Consider the following 17,664-nt stretch of genomic DNA (forward strand, 5'->3'; position numbering starts at 1 on the left):
TTAGATATTATAGGAGAGTTATCTTTGTTATTATTATTAGCAGTATTATCAAACTGCGATAAGCTTCTGTAAAAATACAGAAATTAGTGTGACAAAATAAAATTAACACTCGAAAAACATGATGTAAAGCACTTTGCTCAAAAGTTATAGGTACTGAAAAAATATAATTTCCGATGTGATGCGAGTACCTACGTTACATTCTAAAACTCTTAATTCTTGTTTTCAGTGGGTACTTACTCGTGTGTATATCAAGCTTGGTGTTAATCACGTACACACATATATATGCATTTCTCTGGAATCGGATGGCATTACAGCAGTAATTTACGAAATAAATGTCGGTCCTACCCGATCGACTCTAGTTCCTGGATAGAAGGTTTAACACTCATTCAAACCTTTTTTTAAGATTTAAAAGATATAAAATAGATGTTTCGTACTAAGAAAACGTTGTTTTTTACGGATTGATTTTTTATAAATTGAATAATAATTACATTGAAGATATAAAAATAAACATAAAATTATAAAAAACTATGAGATATTGCAAAAAATTTAATAACACGTGATCTAATATTTTACGTGATGGCCTCCAAGTAAACAAACGTTTTGAATTTTAACGAAATAACAATCAAAATGCATTATTGTCCGGATTATCCCAGATACTGAAACGGTTGTTTCTCGTCATAATCGAATTGTATGTTAATTTAAAAAAAACAGAGTTCCACTTCTCTATACTCATATTTACTTTGAAATCTATCCAATTTAAATTTTCTTTTACTACATTCACTAGATTGTATGATTCCGCACGATTTTCTCACGAAAAAATAAACATTATTGTCCAATTGTTTTTCTATCCAACCTGTCGGACATTATGGCGGTCAGTGCGGACCGTGTCGTGTATGGCTGGTTTTATTGCCTTGCCCCCACCAGAAAGCCACAATATCTTGCACTTGAATCATGCTTGAATCGTAAATTGAGTTATCGAGTAGGATAGGAATGATAGGAATCAAAAATGAATTCTAGAATTAATCTTGCTTTGCCCGTTTGCCGGTTCGGTCGTGTAAATCCAGTGAATTTCAGACTGCAAATATGAGTTCAAAACATTTAGGAACTGGTGGGTATTTAATTTTATACATAATTCACAATAAAAATCTGCGTTCTGTTTACAAAAATGGTATATTTTGACAGCTGAGTTACTTATGTCAGATTTGACATAACAGAACAGAATGACACAGAAAATAACAATTTATATTATTAATTATTTACATTTTAATTAAGTAAATCAAATGTACTTTAGTTATGCGTGTTTAGTACCGTGGACCTTCAAAGCGTAAGATTTTATTCATTTGAAATAGGTTCCGGGTTGACTCAGGATGGCGCCAAATAAACAAACACTTTTTTTTTATTAAATTGAAAAAACAACACTCTTTGTGATACACCACTTTTTATCGAATTAATAAATGACAGTCAACCAGGTTTCGCTAATCTCAAGCTTCGTTAGGGCTTATACATTATCTTTTATTTAGTATAAATAATAATACTGACATTTCCAGATTTGGGTGGTATGATAATGATTATAGAAATTTCACTTCGTTTCAACTTAATTACTATGAGAAACAACTAGTAATAATTATATAGATCAAGATTAAAGATACCTCAAAAATATATCTTTCCAATTCTTTTTGTGGAGAGTAATTTTTAATTAAATATGTTTTAAGATTTTCACGGCCAAAAGTATTTTTGTTATTTGTTTTTGGGGTGTTGGGGTTAACTCTTTCTTTAGCCAACTTTTCGGACAACGTTACAGTGTCCATCATCAGCATCTGCCACTGATGATGGTCACTGTAACGTTGTCCGAAAAGTTGGCTAAAGAAAGAGTTAGCGCAACACAGCATAACACCCCAAAAACAAATAACAAAAATTATTGATTAATTCGAAATAACAAAAAATATTATTACGCAGTACTTTTGAAAGTGACCTGGTTTCCGAAGTTCTTCGTGGGTTTTAAAAGTGACCTGGTTTCTGACCGTCCTTCGTGGGTATTAAAAGTAACCTGGTTTCTGACGTTCTTCATGGGTTTTAAAAATATTTTTAATGTTGAATATCCTCAAAAAATACTTTGAAGGCTTATAATTTTTTTGTCCGTTTCTAAAAAAAAAATATATATATATATAAACCATTATTATTGAATGAAACAATGTAATAAAATTCGTGAATCTATTTTGTTGTTTGTTTCCCAGGATCGGTGTTGCCGCCCTTCTCCGGCAAACTTCGCATCTACAGCATGAGGTTTTGTCCTTACGCCCAGAGAACCATTCTGGTTCTGAACGCCAAGAAGGTTGACTACGAAGTCATCAACGTCAACCTCACCGAGAAGCCTGAATGGCTGACCTCCAAGAGCCCTAATGGTAACTTTTCAAATCTCTAATAAGAAATAGAGTGAAACCCCCAGTAATATGTTATACTCGTATTTTGAAACGTTTTCCAGTACCTTGAATAAAGAAATACGTTTATTTAATGAGGAACTGCAGTCCATTTTTTTAATCAATAATGACCTTCAAACATAAACCCCTGTATATTTTTTTATTGTTATAGTTTGTTTTAATAGTTAAAATAATTTACAAAGTTTTAATTCTTAGGGTCTTTCAAAAACTCACCAATTGACATCACCAGTCACCCGTCTCAAAAAGCCTATGTTCTTTTTTTCAACCGGCGCTGTATTTTGTATGGAAGTCAAACGTTTTTATTCTCAAGATAACCCGCTTTTAACATCAAAGAATACTAGTTAAGATATCAGCATCTCATCACTAATGTTATCGTACTGAATCAAAGTGCAAAAAAGCATCCATGACCTCACCTGATATTACCATTTACAATTGATATTACTGTATTACAATTTACCGGTGTTTAAAAACCTGCATTAAAATATTTTCATCGGTTCAAATGTGATTATGCAAGTTATGTGAGTTGCCAATGCATATGTTCTAAAATACCCACAAAAGATGGAGAGATTTTATAGTCAAGAAATTCCCAGAATCCCCACATTTTCCCTACAAAAAGGTTCTCTCCGCAAAAAAACAATTCTTGAAAAAAACTTGAGAAATTCCCAGCAATTTAAGGAATTCTTCACGAATTATCCACCCTGATGTGGGTGTTGTAAACCATAGATATATTACTCATGTAGACTGGTTGTAATGAAACTGCAGATTCAGTCGTACCAACCAAACAGTGTGTTTTAATGGGATGGTGTTTTATTTGTTTTTAAATGACAACTTATTTATTTATTTTGTAAGAAACAAACAGCTTTTATATAATATGCAGTGATAGATATAAATATACAAGTTAATTGAAGTCAAGCCACAGAAGTTTCTTATGTTAAAGTGCATTAGAAATGAAGTTTTAGTTTCTTAAAATAAATTTGGTGTTAAAGGAAGGGGAGAGGAAGAGGAAAATAGGAAGAGGATAGGAAGAGAAAAATAGGAAGAGGATAGGAGATGCTGCCGATACATTCCATACTCTCATATTAATAATCGATCGTACGCATTACTTCATATCGATATTTCTTTAGGTTATTACCAAAAATGTCAATGCTGTAAAAATTTTTATTATATTGTGTACAAGGAATTGGGGAATTTTTTCGAATGTTTGTTCTACACGAGGGTAGATAAAATAAATCAGATTGTCGGGTTGATCTAGACGGAATATGAAAGTTTATTAAATTTGTAAGTTCTGGTAAGTCCAGACCATTATTTAGGATTTTAAATAATAGGATTTGATTAAAAATTAGACGTCGTGTTTGGAGGGAGTTAAAATTATGAAATTTAATGGATTCGGTATAATTTGAGAAGTGTAAGTTTAGTTTATAATTTATGTGTTTAAAAAATTTTTTTTGAATTCTTTCTATTCTTTCGATATGGGCTTGGTATAAAGGAGTCCAGATCGGTGTACAGTGTTCCAGGTGCGGGCGAATATATGAGGTGTAAAGGGAATATAGAGTGTTTATGTTGTGGAAGGGTTTTGCTATGCGAATTATAAATCCCAGCATTTTATTGGCTTTGTTAATGATGTCATCAGTCTGTTGGATAAAGTCTAATTTAACATCCAGTGTTACCCCAAGGTCCCTGATATATTTTACTTCATTGATGTGTGTGCCGTTTAGTGTGTATACAAAGGATATTTTATTTTTATTACGTGTAAATGTTAATTTATTGCATTTTGTGATGTTAATAACAAGTAATAACTTATAAATTCTATGTATAATAATAAATGTATGATAAAACTTATATATTCAAAATCAGCGTTTGTTAATCTATTTTTCACTTCAGTTCCTTATTATGGTCCCCAAACTGTTATACTTAGGCCTTTTAAATAAAATCAGATCTCAATTAAAAATGAAAGAATCTATAATCTTATTGTCTTTAACGACAAATAAATACATACATCAAAATTAGATTGTTGAATTATTTGCTAGTATATATCATTTTTTAATAGGTATCAGAAGTTTTCAGAAAAATAATTAAATATTTTTAGATCTGTCTGGCTTTTCCTGTGATTTTTCAGTTACTGTAATAATATAATAAGCTAGTATTAGAAGTTACGAATTGGCAGCATTCATTAATTTGTTGAAAATTGCTATTCCAGGTACCGTTCCAGCTCTGGAAGTGGCAGAAGGAGTCTGCATTGCCGAGAGTCTGGTGACTGCTGAATACGTGGAAGACAAGTACCCGCTCCCGAGGCTGGTCTCCGCAGATCCCCTCAGGAAGGCTCAGGACAAGCTCATTGTAGAAAACTTCAGTGGGGTAATATGCACGAAGATAAATCGATTTTTGCCCTCACGACAAATTAACAGGCCTTATTAATTTTTTAAAATCAAATCACGTTTTCTCGATTTGCCGATAAAAAGATTTTTTTTTTGTCACGCAAAAATATTAAATTTCGGAGGCGGTATGGGTACCATTTATTGGATAACCAACACCTCTACCGTTGGTCGCCCTTAAATGGTTTACTACGTTCGGTGACTTAGCAGGGGTGCCCGGGTTCGTGGGTGACGTTTTTATAGGTCTTGGCGGCGGATGCGACTTCCCACTTACTGAATAGCAGGCCGGATCGGGAGAGACAGGTTGAGGCAGACCATTTGACCTCTCCTCTCGACCCATCGCCTTGAACCGCAGCGGTAGGGAAGGATTCATACCTCTGTCACTCCTGGACACATTGACCCGCAGCTTCCTACCCACCTCTCATACCTTTTTTCATTCCTGTACTACATCTCCTACCTTTCCTTGAAAAGACCCACCACACAGCATACCCAAAGATGTATAGACCCTGGGGGAAATTATTTTTCCTATGACATGTGTGGAGTTAGTGTAAAAAAAAACGGATTTTCATGAACAAGTGTTTCGACATGATGATAATATATTCGTAATTTACTAAAAGTTTACCGGAAAACCTGTTAACTCTAAGGCCTGCAATTTCCTTTCAATAATAATTTGAAGAGATTTTTAATTTATTTTAGTAATAGTCAATTTTCTCCTTGTGCCTTTGCACAAATTATGGAAAAAATGTAGATAGCTCCCTTGAGGTCATTTTACACAAAAAAGGAGCTGTACAAATTATTCAACAGTTATTGATTATTATGGAAAAATTCAACAAATTAGAGGATACGCAAGAAATGTACTGAAATTTAATCAATTATTCCGTATAAATGGCATCTGGGAAAGTAGATTGGAAAAAAGATGGTACGAAATCTATGCACATTTATTTATTTATTTATTTATTTTTACATTTATTACATACAAGATATACAAATATAAAAGGAAGCTTTGACTGTCCAACTAGGAAGTTTTCCGTTTTCATTATATTAAGTATTATAAGTAGATTTGAAAAAATGTTTGTGTCAATGCTCTTACATGTTCACAAAGGTTGTGGAGAGTATGGGTCTGTATGACGACCTCCGTAACAGAGCGCTAAGATCCTTGGCTCTGAGTTCAGAGTATCAGAGGTTGCAGGTTGAGAAACTGGTTTATAAAACATTAGTCTTTTCGCATACAGATTTTTAATTAATTATTTAAAAAAACCGTTTGGAGTAGTAATTTGTCTTTGTTAAAAAGCTCCACAATTACCGATAGAATTCAGTAGTCTTATGAAAAAAGTACAAAATCTCATCTTTTCAAGGTATCCACAACATTCTTCAAAGTCCTGATGTCCAAGGGCGAAGTGGACGAGTCTCTGGAGACCAAATTCTTCCAGGGTCTGGAGGCCGTGCAGGGGGAGTTGGGCAAGCGGGGGAACAAGTTCCTGGCCGGTGACACTCCTGGGATGGTGGACTACATGATCTGGCCGTGGTTTGAACGCTTTGGTTTGCTCTTGAAGTATGGCAGTGCCCGCTTCGCTATTGACAAGTCAAGGTTTAGTGTCCTCGTAAGTAAATCATCATTTTACGTACTTAGTAGTTACTAACATGGCATTATGTGAGTTCTAAATAGTTACATCTATAATCTCAAGTAAAAAAAGCTGTTATGTTATTGTTTGCACAAATAATTAAACAATTTTTTTAAATGCGTAGATAACGTACACCAAACATTAGTCCCAATTCCTCAATAATATTGGAGCCCTATGGAACTATGGCATCCCCAGCTGGAGTAAATGAGAGCGAAGGGATTGGAAAATTAGTTACAACTCTCATAAAGTCAGAAAAAAGTGCCGCAGGCGAAATTTTGTACGTTTTATCCCCAATCGGGGAAGATATAGGTGTGAGTAAAGGGAGTGGAAACTGAATTATTACATTAAGAAACACACGGAAATAGCTTGTAAGTCGAAGGGCAAACCAATAAATACTTTCAGGTTTTATTTTTCGGACAGTCAGATCCCAACAATATATATAAATATGTATTTTTTTATTTAGATTTCAAAAATTACACTTTTATATCTAGTATTATAAACCTTTATAAACATCTAAAAAAAAATACAGCATTTAGGCACAACCCACGATAAGCTGCAAGTTTTTTAGCCTCTTTAACATCGTCAGTAGTTCATTAGTCCGTATCCTCGCTAAGTTATTTAAGCGAGCTAATAACTTTGTTTGTAGTAAATAACACAATGTATTAAATCCTTGTATATCTTGAATACTTTACAATAAAATTATTTTAGGTTCCTGACAAATTTCGGAAATATTTTAGTATTGTTTAAAATGGAAACCATTAAAGTTAAGCAGCTTAACCTGCTAGTAGCTGAGTGGACAAATGCGTAGGATTCTCACCCAGGGGCCTGCGAGTTTAAACCACTGCATTTAAACCACCAGCAACATTTTCCGCTTACATAAATATGTGAAATATTTTTCTCCGCCGGGGTTCGCCTATTTTTCTCCGACATTGAGGCCGTGTGGAAAACTTAAATAATATATAATTTACCGATTCCGTTTTCACATCATCCCCAAAGAGGACATATTATGCCTAAAAGGAACTTATTTCCTATGGGGCCTCATGTGTGTAGGTATACCCTGCCGAAGCCCAAGAGGCTAAAAAAGGAAATAATATCAATCTATCTATTTAAATAAAGGGCGCTATTCGAATGTGAGTCCTACGGACTCTGAATGGTAGAAGTCGGAAACGCCCGAGGAGACCATGGATAAAACAATACCGAAGAATTGTCGGTCCGCTAGTTATTTATAAATTCAACAAATTTCTTATGCATTCAGTTGTTTTTATTTTTTTATTTCAGGATGCCTGGATAGAAGCAATGAAGCAGGACCCGGCAGTTGTGGCACACTTCCTGGACGTGGAAACCCACGACAAATACTTGGAAGGCAGGCTCAAGGGAACACCTGACTATGAATTTTTGAACAAGTAAATCATGCTCAGTTCTCAAGCGACACTTCATTTGATACCCAATGATTCACACCGCATAAAGATAAACCCTAAGTGCACTTAAATATGTTGTGTAATTTATTCAATAAAAGCCAATTGATTGAAAAAAAATTGTTTTCTTGCAGTGATTTTTTGTAAATAATTTTTTTTTCATTTGCCGCCATGCAAAAAACGATAGTTGGATAGTCCTGTTTTTTTTCCTGAATTCTGGGCTTTGTTCTACGCACTGTAAGGAATTTTAGAGATAACCGGGTGCTTATAGTTTTATTTAATTCCTTAGTAAGGAGTAGTCTTGAAAGTGGGTCGGTGATTTGGAGTCCACACCAGGTAAAGTATTCTCTCATGTTGGAGAGAGTTCAGAAGAAATTCTTGAGATTTCTCTACATGAGGGAGTATGGCTACTACAGAGGTTCCCAAAGTGGTCTATATAGACCCCCAGGGGTCGATATCGGCTTGCTGGGGGTCTGTCAGCGAGAAAAAAATTTGGGGGTCCACGAGATTCAAATGGGGGTACATACGAGCGGACCCCCATTTACCTCAAGTCAACATTTAGGAGTTCCGTAAATGAAACAATACACCTAACACAAATAACGTAATACTAATAATAGACTGAGAAATTACTTATTTGATATTTGTATTTTTATATTTCGTAAAGTTGTTTATTGTGGTATATAAATAAAATTATACCTTCCTTTTCTCGTCAGTATTAATATATTCCAGCAAAACATTGCACATTGGAAGCCGCGAATTTTTCTAGTTCCCTAACTTGTTTTTGAAAAACGTCCAGGGTAATAATGACGTTCAGCATTTAAATGCACTTCACAGACTTCAAAACTAAGTTTGAGGACATTTTGACTGTGGAAATGGAATGTTGAAGAATCGGATATCATGTGACAAGAAGAACTGACCGGAATAAGCACTGACAAAGAACTTAAGGGGCAGTTCTGTAGGGCCAGCTACAGAAAGGAATTTCCGTTGCTTATCCTGCTTCATTTTCATTTGGTGTAATACCTCACAAGGGCGCCCTGTCTACACAATGTAAAGACAGAGGAACTATACCGCCACCCGGTTGTTGGACAGGCAAGGGAAGGGAATCTCTTTACGAAAAAAATAAGTGATTATCTCATGTTAATAGTTTTATGAAAATTCAAAATTCGGCAGGCAGGGGGTCTACTGAAAAAATTTTTTTTTGGCAAGTGGTCTACGGGGCAAAAAAGTTTGGGAACCTCTGCTCTATTATCACTGGTATAGTTGATATACACACTGTTAATATTAATCTAAGAATTCTTATTAAAAAAATATTTTAAAAACGCATTGAAATTAACAATTTTGTAATGTTTTTGAAATTAATAAACAAATTGAATTGAATGAAACTGTAGCATTGATTACGCAGCTAAAATCTTCCATTAAAAGAGTGCTACCACTATGAAAATGATCCCCAGCAAAAGAAGACATCACATAACACTATTTACAAACATGAAATAAAATCACTTTTGCAAAAATGTTGGTTAAAAAAGGTCTACACCAAGGTTGATCAACCCTCAGCCCGCTGGGTATCTACTTGTGGCCCGCAGAACATATGCACACATTTTTTTTCTTTTAGTGTACATAAAACCACCAAAAAAACATTTCAACGTTTGTAATTCGTATGTGGAAGTATCTCAGTACATGGCTTGCGAGTATTGCATGTTTTGCGAGTATTGCGCTTCTTGCGAGTCTTTCAAGTTTTGGACGTCTTTTGAGTCCCATATACGCAATACTTGCCTTGCCAGCCGCAAGACGCTGAGAAGAGTGTTCCTCTAATCGAAATACGGATTATCCACAAAGCAAATGCACCAGAGGACATGAAAAAAATGTGGAGAATCTTTTGACAGGGAACAGGTATTTGGACTAGGTATTTATTCAAACTTGTACCAATTGTTCCAACTATCAAGACGAGCTAGTACGTCTGACCTCTAGTATGGCCCGGTATATATCTAAAATCTGGCCCGGCTGCTAAAAAGGTTGGCCACCCATGGTCTACACCCTGATCAGCTCAATCATATGATATACATAAATAAAATACAAAAAGAGACATGGAATCTATTTTTAACCTCTTCACCGCTACTCTCAAATATATGTACGCGAATACGCCATTTTCTATGAAATATAAAATCTTTTTAGGTACATAAATCTAATGTATAAACTTATATTACCCACGCACAGGCTGCGCCTTAGTGGGTTCCCTTTCCTATTATTATAAAATTTGTAAGGTCAAATATATAAATTGGGAAAATAAAGGAAATAAAAAATAAAATAAAATAAAAAAAAATTTTAGATTCTCACGGCCAAAAGCATTTTGTTGTTTGTTTTTGGGGTGTTATGCCGTGGCTAAAGAAGGAGTTAGCGCAACACGGCATAACACCCCAAAAACAAACAACAAAAATAAAAAAAATGTCTTAAAAAGTGCCGCGCACAACCGTTATAATGTAAAAATCAGGAAAGCGGAGAAAAGTTTAACAAGAGTGTCGGGAATATGTGGGAACTTACCAAACTACGCGCTCATTGGTGATGTTAGAGAGATTAGGGTCAATACATTTAACAGATTTTGCTTAGTGAGAAGTAGTTTATTAAACAAAAATAAATAATATTGCCAAAAGAAATCAATCGCTGTACCCAATAAACTACCACTACAGACATACAGATACAGATCATGTTTTATTTTGGGTCGGGTCTTTTCGGGTCACATGGTTCCATAAATACATTTTACCACTAGTTATAATGGTTGTAAAATTAAATATTTGGCTCCTGCAGCAATACTACAAGTGATAATTCTTTAGAAAAATACATACATATAAACAAATGTATACAGTGAAAGATTTTCAGTCATTTTCTTGTAAACCATTATAATTATTGCTACTTCAATTTTTCAAGAATTGATTCAATCTTTTGATTCTAATTCAAGGCACACATTGTGGAAACTCTCGATTAAGCAACTTTAATAAAACTAATTATAAATATAACAAAATTATGACAGTTGGCGTCAAAAACTATTTTAGGAGCTGAAAAATTGTGTTTTAAATGAACACATAAAAAATCATAAAAAAATCGTAGAATTATTCTAATCATAATTTTTATCATTGCATAAAGATAGTGAGAAGTCAGCATTATACAGAATGCTTGTTTGCTAAATCGCCCAGCTTGGCCATGATCCTACTCATGTCGGAATCTTTGACAATCTTCAGAAACTCTGTTTTCCTAAACTCGTAGAAAGTCAACCAGCCAGGAAGTTCTTTACTCAATAACCGAACATGTCGGGTGAGATCCTCGTTGGACATTTTCACTCGGAAACTGTTGTCCAGCGTAGATATGACCGTCTCGAATGGGAGAACACTCTTCTTCTCCGTGACAAACAGATTCCGCACGAGGCGGGCCAGGTCGGGGAGTCTTTGGTACATCATAGAGTCCTTCTCTTGGGCAGGAGACCTCGTCATGGATTCCAGAGCTTTGGCCGCTTGCCGGGCTCGGACCTTCTCCAGCAAAGCCTTAGGGATGCCTTTGAAAGCGGGGTTAGTAAGTGCGGTTGTAGTCGCAAGTTCGGGAACAGTGTCAGATTTAGGTTTTATTTCTGGTTTGGTCTGAGTGGCCGTATCAGAACCATCGGCTTTAAGTCCGGTGGCTTTTTGTTCCTCGGTCGTGAGTCCTCGAGCCTTAGCCTCGGCAAGCCTCATCAGAGCCTTCTCCATCTTGGTGTTGCAGTTGAACTGTTCGCGGAAATGGGTGAGAACATCTTGGGCTGTGGAAAATTTCTCTACATTGGGGGCTTCGGGAAGTGATCCCTCTTCGACTTCGGGGATACGCTCCAGCTCAAACTCGGGATGCCAACGCTTCAACTTGTCCTTTGGGATGTCAAGAGGAGGGTCTAGAGAAGTGAGGAATACGCTGTGATGTTCTTTAACCTTATCGAGCAGTAAATTGAAGAAACTTCGCTGCCTTTCCAAGATGATGGCTGGGGTCATAGTGCTGCTGCGATCTCCAGATGAATTCAACACGTTCGGTTTCAACATCAATTCATACTCGTCTCGTTTAGCAGTCAGTCCAAAGTTCTTGACCTTTTCCCTGTTGAAGGAGTACATCCCGGGGCTGATGGCTTTGATTTGGCCAACGTGTTTCTCGGTGACATTTCTCCTGAGCATCTCTTGCACAGCCATCTTGACCTTGGAGAAGGTGATGCTCTCCTTGCGGTTGTAGAGCATGGAGCACACTTGCTCTATGGCCTTGAAGACCTCTCCTATCCAGCGGTAGTGGTGCGGTAGGGTGAGAGAGGGGGTAGGGGTGGCGAGGGAAGCGAGACGCTCGTACGCAGGGATCTGAAAATTAATTTAAATTACAACATTTATAGATTCATTTCGAAGAGATTACAAAGATGAACTAATATGAAATATTGATTTGGTGCGTACTGTGCGATTAACCAATCATGGTTGACTTAGTCAATATTTGTTTAAATAATTCATTGTCTCGATTTGTTATCTCTATCCTAGTAATGTCAGGGGTAAAATGCCAATCTCCTGCCGTGCGCCGGTTAACACTAGTTTTTTTACAAAATTATGGGTTTGTAAATTTATTTAGTCATGTTCTCCATAAAACGGTTACGCACTAATACATTACTAATTTGCGAGTATAAAAGGTCACGGGGCAGTTTCACTACTTTGTGACATACATTAAAAGATAGTTTCTGAACTGCCTGTGAGTAATGTTGAAAATTTCAATGCAGAATCGTTAGGAGGTTAAGTCGCCCTGTTGACTGGCGCTATTAATTCTATTTCATGGTGGTACTGAAATAGAATTAAGTAAAAACGCCAGCTGCAGTGCGTGTTTGTAAGCGGTTTGGCATTTTCATCTATTCTAAAACTTCTGCGTTTAATCGCAGTGCGTGCTAAGCCTAATTGATTTATTTAGATACAAACGGCATGACATGTGCCATCAACATAAATATAAAGTTAAAAAGTAATACTAATATGCAGACATTTTTAATTTGACCTTTCTAAAACCAGAACACAAGTAAATAAGTCAATAATATTTAGGTTGCTTTATTTTTTTAAGCATATATTCTCCAGTCGAATGATGGCTACCCATATTTAGGTCTCATCGCTCTAGGCCTTGAACGATGGCTACCTAAATTTGGGTAAACGATTTTTCGAATTGTAATTTAATTTATTTTTTAATTTCCGCAAACAACCTACAAATATGGGATAAACAATGAAATATATGTGGATTCGTTGGTTTTAAACCACAGTAAGCAGTTTACAAGTTTCCATATCAATATACGGAGATATGATTTTTTGAATGAGCACAGCCGAATCCAAAACAGAATGCCCGGATCGACATGTTTCAAAACCAATGGTTTTTGGATTAAATATGTAGTGATGTTTACAAAGTTATTTATTTTATTTAAATTAAAATGACACCACAAAGTAATTTTGTAATTATTGAATAAAATATTATGTATTCCAGAGGTGTAATCTATGAGATAGGCCCACTGAGTCATTTAATTGTTTAGAAAGGGAATCTTGGTGTTAGAAAGTCACTGTAAAAGGGTTTAATTACACAATAAATTAGGGAACAACTATGTCAACAAAGTCATCAGTGTTCTTAATCATCAACAAATAAGTTTGTGTATTTTAAAAGACAATAAATAAAAGTAAACAAAACTATCTAGATAATAATCATGAAACAATAACAATTGATGAATGACTGGTATTTGAATAGTTTGATAATAACCATTGATAAAAGTAATGGGGGAAAAGGTTAACTACCTGGAAAGTCCGTTATGGTGATAACATTCCCATCACAATATATTATTATGGTTTATGACCATATTACTAATGGTTTATGAAAACATAATAATTACTGTGTTTTATGAAAGCATACAATTATTGTGGTTTATGAAACTATATTATTGTATTATAGGGACAGATTAATGATTCATGTCTACCTCTGAATGTCTGGAAATTGTTTGATTTCGCACTTACAATATTGTAGTTATATTAACACACTATGAGCGGGAACGGTATTTTTACCCGCGCGGCCGACTGGTGCTTATCGGCGGGACGGGTAAAAATACCCTTTACGCCGGCTCCACTTCAAAGGCGAGGAAGGAAATTATTATTATTATTTCCCGTGACTATTTAATCGAAACGCTTGAAGACATTACAAACTACACACACATATAACAAAAAAAAGATAAGCCATTGTTTCTTTTATGTACACACATACTCAATTTTATTTTTATTACATACTTAATAATTAGGCAATTTTATCATGTTAAATTTCAAAGATTGTTTGTTAGTTGTACTGGGAATATGAGTACCTATTATATTCTTATGACATGTTATAAATTCATTGGACCTCTCTTATGAGATAATCCTGAGGATGTTATTACAATAATCATTTCCTGAATGACTTTTCCCGGCACTCATTACTTGTGAAGATAGAGTGGCGCTAATATACATGTGCTTTAGTTATGATATACAGAGTTACAAAACAGACAGACGTGTTTTTTTAGTGGAATTTATTTAATTGATATTTTCTCTAACCCTTCAAAAATATCTTCAGATACTAACGAAAGTCATGAGGAAATATTCGCCGATAATTTGTCTGCCCATTCTGGTGAAGATTTAGCTGAAGCGATATATTTTTGCGCTATTCGCGAAAAACACCCGCTATAGGCTAGAGTCTATTGTTTGAAGCGCCCGACTACAGTGTGTTAACAATGGTTTTTTTATATTATGACTGCGAATAATACAAAGTAGGCAGTTTTTAAAATAATAATTATAATCAAGCAGGTGGGCCCTCGGCACTTCGCAGTTAATACTTTTTTTTCAATAGCTCCACGAAAATAATGTCCCTCAGGGCATATGTTATCTTTGGGGATGATCTGTGGAGGGTATTTTTAAGGAAAGGAAGGAGTAGAAGAAGGTATGAGGGGTGGGTAGAAATATGAGAATCCGTATCCAGGAGTGACGGATGTATGAATCAATCCCTTCCACCGCTCCTCAAATTGGTGATGAATGAAATATACATACTAATAAGTAATGAAATATACAGACTAATAAGTAATTGAATATACAGACTAATAAGTAAAGAAATATACAGACTAATAAGTAATGAAATATGTATAAATAATAAGTAATGAAATATAGTTTACCTTGACTGGACTCTTAATAGGGCTGACAAGGATCTTTCGGGGGGACATCAGCAGGTCCTTAGCCGGAGATCCCACGCTCTTCAGGGGGGATTGCTTTACTGGACTGGAAGGAAAAATAATCATTCTCATTTACACAGTTTTGAAACAATACCGTCAACAAAGTGAAATGGTAATAACCATTTTATTAGAATTGTAAATTTTTCCCTCCCCCGTGCATACACCACCCAGTAATAATAGTGTAGGAATAAATAATAACATCTGGACATCCTGGAGTGATTTTCAATCAATAAAACTAATCTCCCATTTTTTTACAATGTTTACACATTGTTCTGTGAAACGAATCCCCAGAGTTAACAGAATTAACTGTACTCTGACAACATCAGCTCAAGGATCCTTTACAAAACAAGAAAATAACTTACAACTTTAGTCTTATTAAAGATAGTTAGTCATTTTATTTAGATTTTACAAAACTTTCGTTAATCAATTAGTTTAAAATAAATAAAATTAGAGGTTAGAGTTTACAAGGAGAGAAAAAAAGCAGATGTAGCCCCAGGGGAGGAGCAAGGTAGAAAGTGAGTACTCTTTATTATTAGAGAACAACTTTAGTATCAGATTTTCATTTAAATTAATTATTTTTTATCATCTCCAAGGAGCTTCAACAACTAATTTTGATGAAAATTGATGCCATATGGTGATCTGACAGAGAGGCTGTAAAGCATTAAAACCATGCAAGGACAAATATGAATTCATCTGCTCATTTTAAGTCCACAGCAATAAACATTTAGAAGTGTTATTCATGGAATCGAAAGATAACCTCCAAAATATTATTGTTTGGCTAACAACCTGCACATTGTTGCAACATAAGTGCTCTCGTCTTTTGTTCAAAGTTAAAATAATCCTAAACAAATCTGACCAAAAAACAGTCAAGACTTGGAAGATATTTTGATGAAATAAAAATGGATTCACAACTATTATTTTTAAATTATATTTACAAGAGATGGGTTATAAATATGACTTACCTGGCTGGTATCAAAAGCTCGATGGACTTGAATCCTTTCAGGGAAGAGACATCTGAGCTTGTATTAGTTACGGCATTTAATTCTTTAAGTTTGTCAAAGCCCTTGTTGAGTCGAGAGATAGTGTTTCTCAGCTCATTGATTCGAGAACTACGGGAGATGCATTTCTTGATGTCACCGAGGGAGAGCTCCTTGCGATCAATATTCAGCTTTTCCTGCGCATTTGAAGGTTTAGATGTTTCCGTAGCCGTTGCATCTTGCTGCAGTTCGCTTTGTTTCATCAAATATGAGGTAATATCTCCATTTCTGTTTTGGATCTTCTTCTTGGGAGACAGGGCACCCTTTTTGATGAATTTGACATTTTTGACTGGGGCCGACTCTATTTTGGGAGAACTTTCCCTAGAATCACGACGGGCACTGAGAGACGCTGCGGTAGAACCGTCGAAAGTCAGTTTCAAAACGGCTTTACCTTTCGCCTTAATGATTTTCCCTTCGGCTAACTTTTCAGCAAGCAAAGTTTCTTTCTTGGTAGACATCAATTTCGCAGACTTGTGTGTAGTGTTACAACCGTTTGGAGTAGATAATTCGCATTCCACGAAAGATATTCCTTGGGCCCCATCTTCATGTTCCAAAACACGTACTTTACTGCTGGCTGTGTAAAAGTCATCGGCTCCCGCTTTTCTTTTTATAGTGTCTTTTCGCTGCCGCAAGTAAAAATCTATCGACTGCTGGGACATGGTGTCAAACTAGCGATAATTTGGGTATAATGTGAATGCACCAACGATACAGAAAATAAGCAAACGATGCCCCTATAAACCACCTCAGTTTCGCTCTCCAACTCGCTTTGACGTTGTGCGTTGACGTTTGTGTTGCTGGTTTCCCTCCAAATTGAACAGTGAGCCAACAATACCACATAAAGAAAACCAAAGCCGCCAACGGAATAAACATTTCAACCGCCGCGAGTGCTGCCAGTTAATAATTTTATTTTACTTATTATTTCGGGGAAATGATGTCAAATATTTGCAAGCGGGTGACAATTCACGAAGTTTTCTGGTTTTGTACCATTAAAAAGGTTAAGCGCGTGAAAAACACGTTGTGGTGAATTGAAAATAAATGGGTCAACTAAAGAAGTACACAATTTTTTGCTAAAGTTGGTTTTAAAATTGTAATAAAACATATTTCGGATATTTCACAAAATAACTTGATGGGTGTTTATTGTTGCCATAATTATTTTTTTATCAAACATTTCTTAACCCTACACTCGTTTTTTCCCAAGTGTTTAGGATTGGCGGCAAATCGTTTATGTTTATTGTCAATTTATTATCAACCCGAGTATAGCAAACATTTGTTAATTTTTACTCCCGTAAATAAAACATTATGTTTAACCACTTTTTTAACATGTTTTCAAAGTTTTTTTCTTTCTGAATGTGTGCGGTTGGATCTGATAGTTTTTTACATTATATAATAAAGAATATTTGGAAATATATGTTCGAACATATTAACTTTTTAATAATATCAAAACACAATTGTGCTTCGAAGCATTACAGATACATTATTACAGAAAAGGAGGATAATTATGGATTGAAGAAGCAATGAAAAGTACGTA

At 35.3% G+C, this 17,664-nt stretch overlaps 2 protein-coding genes across 2 annotated transcripts; one reads left to right on the top strand and one right to left on the bottom strand.

Annotated features, from left to right (window-relative positions):
- Positions 1 to 956: 956 nt before the first annotated feature.
- LOC149422728 (pyrimidodiazepine synthase-like) lies at positions 957 to 7,949 on the top strand. Its single transcript, XM_089633929.1, has 5 exons — positions 957 to 1,108; positions 2,235 to 2,402; positions 4,636 to 4,793; positions 6,166 to 6,411; positions 7,711 to 7,949. Exons 1-5 carry the CDS (start codon positions 1,084 to 1,086, stop codon positions 7,837 to 7,839), a joined length of 726 nt encoding a protein of 241 aa, XP_089490055.1. The 5' UTR covers positions 957 to 1,083; the 3' UTR covers positions 7,840 to 7,949.
- A 2,579-nt stretch (positions 7,950 to 10,528) lies between these two features.
- Positions 10,529 to 16,957, bottom strand: LOC149422729 (DNA replication factor Cdt1-like). Its single transcript, XM_089633930.1, has 3 exons — positions 16,062 to 16,957; positions 15,043 to 15,145; positions 10,529 to 12,205 (listed from the first exon to the last, which is right to left on the bottom strand). Exons 1-3 carry the CDS (start codon positions 16,793 to 16,795, stop codon positions 11,003 to 11,005), a joined length of 2,040 nt encoding a protein of 679 aa, XP_089490056.1. The 5' UTR covers positions 16,796 to 16,957; the 3' UTR covers positions 10,529 to 11,002.
- Between the last annotated feature and the right edge of the window lie 707 nt (positions 16,958 to 17,664).

Source organism: Hesperophylax consimilis, chromosome 7 (assembly GCF_061612785.1).
Source record: "Hesperophylax consimilis isolate HC1 chromosome 7, BYU_Hcon_1.0, whole genome shotgun sequence".
Taxonomy (NCBI): domain Eukaryota; kingdom Metazoa; phylum Arthropoda; class Insecta; order Trichoptera; family Limnephilidae; genus Hesperophylax; species Hesperophylax consimilis.

Excerpts from the sequence above, each read along its gene's own strand:
- LOC149422729 (XM_089633930.1), bottom strand. The coding sequence starts at position 16,795 with ATGTCCCAGCAGTCGATAGATTTTTACTTGCGGCAGCGAAAAGACACT. Across the intron at positions 15,146-16,061 it reads GAGCTTTTGATACCAGCCAG|TCCAGTAAAGCAATCCCCCC; the intron begins GTAAGTCATATT and ends TTTTCCTTCCAG. Across the intron at positions 12,206-15,042 it reads CTATTAAGAGTCCAGTCAAG|ATCCCTGCGTACGAGCGTCT; the intron begins GTAAACTATATT and ends ATTAATTTTCAG.
- LOC149422728 (XM_089633929.1), top strand. The coding sequence starts at position 1,084 with ATGAGTTCAAAACATTTAGGAACTG. Across the intron at positions 1,109-2,234 it reads TTCAAAACATTTAGGAACTG|GATCGGTGTTGCCGCCCTTC; the intron begins GTGGGTATTTAA and ends TTTGTTTCCCAG. Across the intron at positions 2,403-4,635 it reads GACCTCCAAGAGCCCTAATG|GTACCGTTCCAGCTCTGGAA; the intron begins GTAACTTTTCAA and ends TTGCTATTCCAG.